Source organism: Bos javanicus, chromosome 11 (assembly GCF_032452875.1).
Source record: "Bos javanicus breed banteng chromosome 11, ARS-OSU_banteng_1.0, whole genome shotgun sequence".
Classification (NCBI taxonomy): Eukaryota; Metazoa; Chordata; class Mammalia; order Artiodactyla; family Bovidae; genus Bos; species Bos javanicus.
The window spans coordinates 67,366,160-67,378,728 of record NC_083878.1 but is presented as its reverse complement, the minus strand read 5'-3'; the positions used below and the strand labels follow the sequence as shown (position 1 = coordinate 67,378,728).

Here is a 12,569-nt window from a genome sequence, read left to right as displayed (position 1 = left end):
GTGATGGACAGGGAGGCCTGGCATGCTGCAGTCCATGGGGTCACAAAGAGTTGGATATGACTGAGTGACTGAACTGAACTGAACTGATTCCTTTGGCTGCTTGACCTATTAATTACTGAGAGAACTGTTTTAAAATGTCCTATTGTGATGGTGGATTTATCAATTTCTCTTTGTAATCTGGTCAGCTTTTTCCTCATATATGTTGAGGATATGTCATGAAGTACAGGTTAGAATTATACTTCCTAGGTTAATGGTTCCTTTTAACATTATGTAATGGTCCTCTTTTTATCAATAAAGATTTTTAGCTAAAAAGTTTAATATAGCTATATTATTTTGGTATTCCCTTGACATAATTTTTCTCATACTTTTATTTTTAACCTTTGTGCCCTTTTATTTTGTTGAATGCATGCTTTATTATAAATAAAATAAAGCAGAATATATTTTAAACACAATATATCAGTCTGTGTTTTTCAACTGCTGGGTTTGGTTCTTTATATATTTATCTTGGTTATGGATTAGTATTTGGAATTTTTATTTCTAAAAATAAATATTACCTTCTTGCTATGTGCTTATCTGAATTTCCTCAAGTATAGATTCAGAAAAATCCTTTTTTTTTTTCTCATTTACTCTCAAAACAAGGAAATTTCAAACTTAGGGCAAACATTCTTTAAAATGCCTTGAGATAAAAATACTGAAAGTCAATTCCTCAAACATCCAAGAAAAACAAATCAGCACAATCCTCCAAAACATATTTGAAAAGATTCTTATGTATACAAGGGTTATCAAAATAGAGATGCCGCCAAACTATTTTTATTTCAGTTCATAAACAACATCTGACATCTGAGTTGGCATTCTGATATTCCTGTGGTCTTTCAGCCTTTCTAATGACAGTACAAGAAACCATAGCTCATCTTGTTAAAATAATAGTAATAAATACTAGGATATTGTAAAAAAAAAAAAAATCTTGAATTATATATGTCTCTTCTAAGGCCAGCTAATAAATAGATGAGACTGATTTGTGACTAATGTATTAATTGTTTGTAAATGAGATGGTGTGTTTGAAGTTATTTGAAAACAAGTTTTTCTTGGGAAGAGCTTTAAGCTCACTTTAGTCTGAAATATAACCTCACTTGTATCAGGCGAAGGTTGGCTCGTTTGAACCACACTAAGAGAAACTATCTCCAGTGTCACCAACAAAAGGCTTTCATTTATTTTCAAAATATAAAAGCCAAGCTCATTTGTTACACCATTTAGGACTGAGAATATTTGCCTTACTCTTTCACTAGATCACTTTTAGTTCTAGAATTTCACTTTCAACATTGGAAGAAGTCTGAAAGTTTTTCTAGTCCAGTTGCCTATCTGATGCATGAATGGCCTTTACATAATTCTGCCAATTTATCAAGTTGCCTGGACTTGAATATAACCACAACAGGGAGTTGACTCCCACCTGTACGGAGCACCCAATCAGAAAGACCTTTTACAAAACTGAGCCACAAACTATCCATCAGCCTATTCTACTCCACTCTTTGTAAACTCATGGACTGTAGCCTGCCAGGCTCCTCTGTCCATGGCATTTTCCAGGCAAGAATACTGGAGTGGGTTGCCATACCCTCCTCTAGGGGATCCTCTCAACTCAAGAATTGAACCTGGGTCTCCCACAATGTAGGCAGATTCTTTATCATCTGAACCACCAGGGAAGCCCCATTCTACTCCTTAGATATACACAATAAAAGCAGTTGTACCTCAGGAGAGCCCAGCCCTTGAAATATTGAAAATGTCTATCAAATCTTTATATCTTCGGTCTCAATTCTATAGATTATTCTAAATGATTTATCATACTTGGTAATCTTTTTTCACATATTCAGTTTTTTGAGGTTCTCCTTTGTAGTGTCCTTACTATTTAATATGATACTTGAAAGATGTTCCTTCAGCAAGTTGAAAGGTTCTATCAACTTCCTTAGGCTCAGATACCATTCTCCTGTTAATTCAATCAGAAGTCAGAGACTGTCACTGCACTGATTCTTAGAGAACCTATAACATCAGCCTAAGGAAACTAACATTGGGTATCTATTCTGTACTAGGACCACTGCCAGCTGTTTAAGGCCTGGGATTTTAGCCACACTGATCTGATCCCAAAGTCCATGATGGTTCCTACTTTTCTTCCTCAACTAAGTCTTTCCTTCGTACTTTGCTAAGCCACATCTTTCACAGGACATATCACCTATAATTACAGCAATAAGAAAGTAACAGCCATCCTTTTTCAGGGGCTGATTATGAGACACTAATGAATCACTTGTAGCCCTAGGATTGTGGATTGGTCATTCTTGGAACAAAGTTTCTTTCACCTCAAATAATGGAACACTAAACTGGAGCCTGTTCCTTTCCAAATGACCAAATTATAAATCAGGGACATCCAGACAAATAATATTTTGCTAAAAGACTTGGAATAAACAAATGCTGAATTAATCTTCCAAAAATATTGCCTTGTTCTTTCTTTGAAAGGTTTCCCATCACCCAGACTCCATCTTTTGTCATTCAAACACTCTGCAATGTCAGTCTCCTATTTCCCCTCCAACCCTGACACCCCTTATTCTTCCAGGATAGGAATTCTTCACCCTCTGTGAAGACATGGGGGCTAAATGGATAATGAGAAAGATGGGAGAAAGGTGCACACGGGAGTGAGCTGTACAGGCAGTGGAATGATGTCAGGGTGAAGAATCTATAAGCAAAACTGGAGTGTGGGGCTTGGTCCTGCCCTTCTCCACTGGTTGTTTGGAAGGGACTTGTCTTCTCCATGAGTTTTTTCCTGTAATTGAGAAATACAATTGGGGAGAAATAAAAACTGGGGAGGGTCTTGTTGGGAAAAAGACACTCTGAGCTCAGTACATCGTGAGCCGTCTACATGTTATTCTTGAATTTCTAGAATTTGTCCAGCTCCCTTTTGCAGGAAGTCATGAATGCCTTCTTAAGTAATTGAGAATTAGGGTTACGGTTAGAACCTGGTAACCCGCTAGGACCATTAAATGGACTCTCCCCAAAGTGTGCAGTGCTTGTGTCAACTTACTTATCCACAGGCCTGGGTGGAGGCTCACAAGTCTTTAGAATAGACACAGAATTTCTGGATATCCTGTGGTATTTGTCTTTTGCACCCCCAAATATAATATTTACCTTTTATACCACCAAATACAGCATTTACCTCTTGGAGTATGTATTCTGCCTTGATAACTAGTTTGTATGTTCTGGAGGGCAAAGACAGGCTACGCGCTTCTCTGAGACCCTAACACTTGGACCATAGTACTATTTCATACATGCCAGTCCCAGTCTTTGGCTCTGTTCACCATCAGCAACTGCTTCTCTAAACTACTTTACTTAATGAAGAGGCCCACATGCTTATAGCTGCTGGTATGAATTAGCTACTTCAAAGATAGCTACCTATTTTGATTAATGGACTGTTTTGTTTACCTTGGAAAAGAAATAGAAGAAAAATGACTTCTCTGATTTCTACTTTTTCTGAAGAGTGAGCATTAGTTTTTTATTAAGTTGGAAGGCGAGATTGCCACTCAGCACAAGGTTCTGGATTCATTCCCTACCAGGCTGGTGAAATTCAAGAAATTTTGGCAAGGGCAGTCACGCCAACTGTCTGTTTACCTAGATAGTTATACAACTACAAAGCTGGGCTGGATTTTTATTTTCCTAAGTTATTTCAAAGCAATTAGTAACAGAATTGAACTCACTTACAAAATGAACCCAGGAAGCTGCTAAGAATAGAACTCTGCAGACAAGGTTGGAAGATGCCCCCTGACCTCCATCTGAAGCCTCGCTTTGCTGCAGCCACTGGAGCATTCTTCTATGGCTCCAGCACACTGTCTTCTGAGCTAGCCCTAACCAAGGCTGCCTGTGCAACCCCAGCCTTCACTGGCAGCATCCAGGTTATTTAAGTTACCATCGCCTTGGTTTCTGGTGAAAGTGAAAGTCGCTCAGTTGTGTCTGACCCTTTGTGACCTCATGGACTATATAGTCCATGGAATTCTCCAGGCCAGAATACTGGAGTGGGTAGCCTTTCCCTTCTCCAGGGGATCCTCCCAAACCAGGGATCAAACCCAGGTCTCCTGCATAGGAGTCAGATTCTTTACTAGCAGAGCCACAAGGGCCCTTGGTTTCTGGTACTCCAAGGCAAACTCAGGCCATGACAGTTTTCCTATGACACTGCTTTCCTCTAGATTCTTTTTTTGAAGATGAAAAATGTTTATTTCCTAAATGAGGAGATATTGGAATTCAACATCAAAACAGCATTCTGTATTATACTTAAAGTAAACACTAGAGAAAAACTCCAACTAAGGAAGGCTTCTCCAACTGGTCCCAGTTATCTCTATCTTCTCTCCTAACATCCTATCCCAACTAACCACAGCCACATGGGCCTCAAACACACCTTCACCCAGGCCATACCCTGAGCAAATTTATCATCTTTCTTGTGAATCAATCCTTCTTTGACTCCCCAGACACTCCATTTCACCGTATCACTGGGCATTGTTCATTTCTCAATTAAAGCACTTATGTCAAATTGCAAATCTTTGCAGTACTTGTCTGTTTCCCATGCATTATCTTTGTGTTTCTTGGACTTAGCAAATGCAGTTACTTAGATTCTGTATCAGTCGCAATGGTTTTGTCTGCTTTGTGCTGTAGATTCTCATGTGCCAGAGCCTGCCCTGAATCTTGATCTTGATAGCACACACACACATTTTTTCTCACTCTTTTTCTGGGAAAAATCCCATTAGTTTGGGAAAAGAACTGTCTCAATTCATGAAAATCTGAAGAATAAAATCATTTAAAAACCGTTGGGAAACAAATTGGTACTATGTTCATCCATATAGAAGTCAAATGTGCTCCAAACCCCAGTGAGTTGTGGCTATCTCAGGGCACGCTGGAGGATCTAGGCTGTCAGAAAATTCTGAGCTTGCAGTTCTCATCTGTGTGAAATGGTACCTCCTGTGATAAGACGCTTCCAGACATGCTGGGTGTGATAGCATATTTTAAATTATAATACTAGAAATCTTCTATGTGGTAATGACACATCAAATTTAGTTAATACTTGTTTTGACTCATTCTTCTAAATAGTCTCCATGATTCATTTACTGAGAAAACTTTTTTTTTCAAAAATAGTGAACATTAACAGAACACACCACTATGTATAAAGTAGATAAACAACAAGATTTACTGTATAGCCCAGGGTACTATATTCCGTGTCTTGCAGCAACCTATAATGGAAAAGAATTTGAAAAATTATATATATATATATATATGTAAAACTGAATCACTTTGCTGTACACTTGACACTTGCACAATATTATAAATCAACTATACAAAAAATATTGAAGAAACTGCAGCTTAACCCAGTTTGACTTATCACCAGATCTAATTTACTGGTGCTGCTTTCCCTCGTTATTATGCAGGCAACATCTTCAGTCTTTCCCAGCCTGTTGGAACAGGCTTATCATGGACTCAGAAGGAAGCATACTTCTTAATCAGGGGAAAATAGGCTGTTTATAAATAATGAACAGCAAATCTTTTAATGAGATAGTCCCTTAGACTTTTACTCGGCAAGGAGAGGGAATATCAATGAACTAACACACAGCTGTCACTTTTTAAACTTTACAACAAGACAGACACTGAGACAGGCTCAGATTAACTTGCCCAAGATCACTGTAGGAAATGGAAGGGCTAGAACCTGAAATTAGGATTTTTGACTCAATATTATTCTTAATTCTTCCATTATTTTATAATCATAGAGCATTTGTTCTGGTTTTGATGCCTTAGGGTTAAGTCTGTTGCATTTTTATTTTAATTCAAAAATTTTCTCTGAATAGGAACTGACATGAGTCCTCTCAGATTTACTCAGCCTTGTCACTGTGGGGCTTCCCTGGTGGCTCAGTGGGTAAAAGATCAGCCTGCAATGCAGGAGACACAGGAGACGTGGGTTTGATCCCTGGATCAGGAAGATCTGGAGGAGGAGGGTATGGCAACCTACTCCAGTATTCTTGCCTGGAAAATTCCATGGACAGAGGAGCCTGGTGGACTATAGTCCATGGGGTTGCAAAGAGTCAGACACGACTGAGTGACTGAGCATGCTCACATTCACACCACTGTAGCCAGGCTATTGATCATATAAATTAGGAGGAAAGAGAGGGTGTCCACTGAGTTAGTGTTGATTTTAGACTTTTATGTCTAACTTTAGGTCTCCTCTTCAAAGATTGTGATTCTCCAACCTGGAAACCAACACTAATCAAATCCTAATAGTTAATAGGGAAGAGCATCAGCTGGGTCTCACTGCTGATCACCAGGTGACCAAGGGTGTGGAGTGCACATCCTAGGAAAGTAATTGGCAACCTGAGAGATGGACCTCAATTAGAAGGCCCCAGATATTGATACAAAATAAGAGGGAAAAAAAAAAGTCATGTTTCCTGGGAGGGACCATGAACAAACTATGCTTATGGCCGTATCCAGTCCTGCTCAGGTTGGTTTCACTTTAGCAGAAGGTCACTTTCCACTTCTCACCTGTTATTATCATTTTTCAAATCACCACTTGGGTTTTGTCTCCTTTATGAAGCCCTCATGACTCTTCGTGGATTCTCCCCTTTTTCTCTACTCTGAAATCCTACAGCATTTATACACCTGGCTCCCACAACCTTGTTCTTTATTACATACTCTTTTATGAGTCTGTTGGACTCACGTCTCAAAATGGATTTTAAGTTCCTTAAGGACAGCGACTTGTAAAATGTAAATGGAGCACCAGAGACACAGGAAGAATTTGAGAAATACTTGTTGGATGATTCTCTGGTTTTTGTACACTTCAGGTGGAAAATTATACAATTTTAAGGTTATTTACATAAAAGAAGACAATCTTTCATAAAAAGTTCTGGTAAGGTCCTAAATTTGCTTGCATTGTTATCAAAATGACAAATTGCTTTTTGCTATTTCCCTTAGAGCAGTACCTTTTGGTGATTTTTCTCAACCTATTTCTAGAGCTGGGGAAAAAAAAGGAGGCTGGTGAAGACTCATAGAGATGGGATGTATTCAAATACGCTGGGAAGAGAGAGCTTTGGATCTTTGACCATTTTCTATAGTCATGGAGCTCAACAAAGTTTACCATTTGTATAGGAATCTTTTAGTTCTTGGATGGAAAAATGTCTTTCCTGTAAAACTTCATGGAATTTCTGCTCCTGGCAGAGGCAATAGTTATTCATTGCAGATCTTGAAAACTTGTGACATGGTTGTCCAAATGGGCACCAAATAAAGCGAGAAAAGAACAGGTTCAACTACATATTTTAAAATTATTTTTGGTTCCAGGGGATGGACTGGGCAGGCTGCAACTGGCACTGACAAGACTAACCCTTTACTCAGACCCAAGGGATCATTTTTGATCTAAAAACCTTGTGCTCCAAACCAGCTGCCCAAGAAACAAAGGGAAGTCCAAGACCTTCATATTCTGGAGGACCACCCACTCCTCTTGCATCTCTATTTGTCCAGTGATGGCTTTAGTCCTTTTAATTTGAGCTTCTACAGGACCTGTTGGGGACTGGGGTTGAATATTTCACTATAGGTCCTCTTCTCTGGATGATTTTGGCCAACTTGTCTGCCCCCTTGCAATCACTTGGGTTTGATCAAGCGACAAACATGTTCTCACAGGACTACCTGTTGTGTTGAAAGAGTTATTTTGTTACACTGGGACTCTGAAGTGAGGAGCAACTCCTTGGGAAGAATCTCCAATTAGGTCCATCATTTTGACTAAACTTCCACTATAATAACAACTAACATTTACTGAACACTTACTACAGGCCAGGCCTTCTACCAAGCCCTTTACATAATCATTTCATTTAATACTCACCATACTGCTAAGGGATGCAAATTATTATTATTCTAATTTTACAGATTAGGAAGTTGACGTACCTAGAGGCTAAATAACTCAGTCATAGGCCACGGGACTAGTGGACAAAAAACTGATGTGATTCCTCCTCTGCCTCAGATCCTCTCTGGCTTTAGCCTTCTTCCTGTCAACTGAGGGCTACTCCTTGGCCAAAGCCCTTGGGACCATTCTTTTTTTTTTTTTTTAATTATTTACTTAAGTATAGTTAATTTATAATGTTGTGTTAGTTTCTGGTATACAGCACAGTGATTCAGTTATATTTATATATGAGTATATAGACTCTTTTTCATATTCTTTCCATTATGGTTTATTACAGGATATGGAATTCAGTTCTGTGTGCTACACAGTAGGACCTTGTTATATATCTATTAAATATATAGTATTTATTGGATATATGGCATTTTGTATCTGCTAATCCCAAACTCCTGATTTATCTCTTGCCCATCCCTTTTCCCCTTTGGGAACCATAAGTTTGTTTTCTATGTGAAGTTTCTTTGTATCATATTTTAGATTCCACGTATAAGTGGTAGCATATGGTACTTTGTTTTCCTCTACTTACTTCACTTAGTATGACAATCTTCACCTAGTACAACGATAGGTCCGTCCTTGTTGCTGCCAATAGCATTATTTCATTCTTTTTCATGGCTGATTAATATTCCATTGTATATATGTAAATTACATCTTATTTATTTATTCATCTGTCAATGGAAATTTAGGTTGCTTCCATGTCCTGGCTATTGCAAAACGGTATTGCTATTAACATTGCAATGCATATTTCCTTTGAATTAGATATATGCCTAGGAGTGGGATTGATGGATCTTATGGCAACTCTATTTTTAGTTTTTTTATGGATCCCCCATACTGTTCTCCATAGTGGCTGCACCTTGGGGCCATTCTTGATTCCTCTCCTCTGAAGCCGTATGTCTAACGATTTGGGAAATATGCTAGCTTTGCCTTCGGAACATACTTGACTATGATCTCTTCTCTCATCACCATTGTTCCCACCTGAGTCAAGCTGCCATCATCACTTGTGCCTGAAATATTGCCATAACCCTCCTAACCAGTCAAGGTCCTTCTATCCTTGTCTTCCTATTGGCCATTCCAGCAGCCAGAGTGAACTTTCAAATGCAAGCCAGGTTGCGTTGCACCTCTGCAAAAGCCGAAGTTCTCACAAGACCCTCCACTCTCCATCCCATACCCTCACTGCCTACTGCTTGCCTCACTCTCTCCTTGTGACTAATCACCAGCCCTCTTTCTTCCTTGAATATACCAGCTGCCCCTGGTGGTGGGCTCTGAGCAGTGGGGCTCACCGTTCGCAAATTCTCCCTCACAGTTAACTTCAGAGTCTCTATTCAAATGCCACTTCTCAATGTATCTCTATTTAAAATTTGTACTCACTCACTTACTCATGCAGTACCAAATTCTCTTACTTGGTTCTATTCATTTCTTTATTTTACTTCTGGTGGTATGGGTTGTGTGATCTTAGTTCCTCCACCAGGGACTGAACCCAGGCCCATAGCAGTGAAAGCATGGACTCCTAACCTCTGGATCATCATGGAATTCCCTTGGCTTTTTTTTTTTTCTAGAGCTTATATCACTTCTAACATAGAGTGTGATTCATTTGTTATGTCTATTGTTCGCTGTCTGCTTTCTCCCCTGCATCCCTGTGAGATAAGAGATTTTTGTCCTTTGTGTCTTCTAACGTATCCTGAGCACCCCGGGCAGTGCCCATCTGGCACATTGTGCGTGATCAGTGAATATTTGTTGAATAAATGAGTGAATGGACCTGCATCTAAAATCTTAGGGTCCTTATAACTTTGTCATAGATATGCAGCCTTCTCAAGTGAAAGGCGAATGATGCAGATGTTATGAGGTGATGGTGATCAAGGGTTAGTTGAACAGAAAACTTAGTGATTTGCACTCAGATTAAGGAGATGGGAAATGTAAGGGAGGGGGCGATACTAGAGTGACTTGACTGGGAGTTCTTTTCCTTTTGGGTTATGTCAGTGAGGACACCCTCTCTTCTTGGCTTAGAGGCCCAGGACTTGAGTTTATCGTCCTGCCCCTGCCACCCCACAGGCTTGGTTCCGACATATTTCCCCTTCCCACCTCCCTGCCCTCGCGACTCAGGACATGGCTGTTTCTCTGGTCCGGTCAGACATAATGAGAAACACAGGCCCAAACTGTTGGGTCATTCCAAAACAGGGAGGAATCTGGAATGGCGTTGTTAGATTTGGGGTATTTTAATCATTTCCTGCAAGTTGGCAGTTTCCAACAGGGTCAGTTTCTGAAAGAATCGGGCAGGGCATGCTTGGAGACATGTCACTGCTCCCGCATCCAGCTTTCAGATTTGGTCTCCAGATTTGAGGTTCCACTGAGGTGTGACTGAGACACAGATATTGCTCAGGGGTGACAAGTCTGACACGTCTCTGTGATGACGCTAGGCTCTTACTTTGGTCAAGTGGAACTTTTCCGTTGTCTGTACCCACTGCATTGGTTTACCCAGCTGTCAAGAAAGCTGAGTGGCTGCTAACATATGATGGACTGTATATGTGTGGGGGGAGAGGAGGAGGAGGGACAACTGGGGAAGCTGGGTGCATCGTCCCTTGTGAGGCCTGGCCTCCTGCTCCTCCAGGAAACAATTTATGTTTATCTTGTCCAGCTCCAGGGCCTGCCTGCTCTCCCTCATCCACCTGGATAGTGTTAAGGACACAAACCCCAATCACTGAGGGATTCTAACGACATGCCCTCCAAAGGCCAGCTGGAAAGTAACTAAGGTACCTGTCTAAGTTGGCCAGCAGGTCACAAAATGCTAGTCTCTAGAGTGATCTTCCCAGGTGGTGCTAGTGGTAAAGAAGTCTCCAATTTGCCTGCCGATGCAGGAGACATAAGAGGCACAGGTTCAGTCCCTGGCTTGGGAAGATCCCCTGGAGGAGGGCATGTCCCCAAGGATAGAGGAGCCTGGTGGGCCATAGTCCATAGGGTCGCAAAGAGTCAGACACAACTGAAGTGACTTAGCATGCAGAGCAATCTCATGGGAAAAGTGCATTTGGTAGAATAGAAACTGAATATTCAACAAAGATCCTTTTGGAAATGTTCATATTAGGAGCTGAGGTCTGTATATGAGCTAACAAAGCCCTGACTGCTCTCTGACGGGCTGAGCTCCAAGACACTGACAGTGGGAGCAACCTCATAAACCCAGGGGTTCCCAGCCATAGTTGCACAAGAGAACTCCCAAGGGGGCTCTGAACCCACCAAAGCTGGGGCCCACTGCACAGACTTTGTCCCAGTTGGTCAGGGAAGCCATATTTTTAAAAAGCTTTCCAGGTGATCTCATGGTAGCCAGAAATGAATACTACCTTCCATGAAGGACCCAGAGATGGGGCATCAGAGGAGCTGGCAGAGGATACAGTCTGCCCTCTGCCTCACTACCCCTATGGGCCAAGGTCCCTTCCCCTTCTCTCCCACTTCATGAATTTTCCATTTTCCCCTGGATTATTTTCACAAGCATATTAACAAGTGGCAACTTTTCCAATTCTAAATAAAAGCCTCTCTTTTTACTCCACCTCTTCCTTCAGCTACTGCACCACCCACCTCCCCCCTGCTTCCTTTTAGAGGAAAAACTCCCTAAGATGGGTTTTCTGTATATACTGTGCCATTCCTTCTGTGCATTTTCTCTTAAACCCAGTCCATCTAGGCATCCCCACTCCATACTGCACAGGCCCTGGCCCCATCGTACCGTCTGGTCATGCCAGTGTGTCCAGGTCTCACTTTTAGTAACAGAAACGGGGAACCTGGGAGGCACAGGCCTTCCTGATACACTCCTGACATGTGTACAGCCCCTGAGGTGGCCAAAGGCTGGCCTCGCAGTGCCAGAGTCAAAGCTCAGTTAACAGAATGCAAAACTGGAAAAAACTCGCCAGGGAGATGAGGATGACAGTGATGTTCTCGGTCAAGGGAAAGGCAGGGACTTACGCAGTGTGTGGTGGTGATGATGACAGAACTGGAGATGAAGGAGAGGCCGTCGTTCATGCTGACCTGAAGTGCGGCTTTCCTGCAACGACACGGGGACCAGGGATACTCAGCATGGCGTGCAGACACACAGGGCCCCGGGGGCTCCATTCTAAACCACCCTCTGAGCTGGCTCCTTTGTAAAACGCGGAGGATGCTCTCCAGGGGCCCATCCATCTCTAACACCCTAGAGAGATGTCAGGATACACCCAGCTGGTGCAGCAAGGCAGTGTATCCAGCCTTTCTTACATCATGGCAAATAGAATTGAATGGGCAGAGGCTGCTCCCGTTTAATTTACTTGCCACACTGTAGTAGGTAGGAAGAGGTAGTCTTAACAAACGGTCCAAATCAGCGGGGGATGAACTGGTTAAGCTAGAAACTGTACAATTGTTATCTGGAGTCTCAGTGATGAGATTCTGATGGTGATGGTTTGTTACCACCCAGCCAACACAGAAAGGTACAGCAGCACATGAGCTAACCTGCCTTCTATTTCCTCCCATCTAGAAGATGCTCGTTGAGACACAAGCTTGCCTTCTGCAGCATGGACACAGGGCTAGTCTGTGGAATCAGTGGCATCATGAGCTGATGTCAGGCAACTAGATTTGGAGGCTTTGTGATTTGAACAAACGATTGAAA

General features: G+C 41.5%; 1 protein-coding gene across 2 annotated transcripts in view; it reads right to left on the bottom strand.

Annotated features, from left to right (window-relative positions):
- ANTXR1 (ANTXR cell adhesion molecule 1) overlaps window positions 1-12,569 on the bottom strand; it is a 258,255-nt gene that overhangs the window by 123,009 nt on the left and 122,677 nt on the right. For both annotated transcript variants that reach the window (XM_061432860.1, XM_061432861.1), the window contains one exon: window positions 11,897-11,975. In XM_061432860.1, the coding sequence (XP_061288844.1) occupies window positions 11,897-11,975 (79 nt within the window). The remainder of the gene's footprint in view (window positions 1-11,896; window positions 11,976-12,569) is intronic.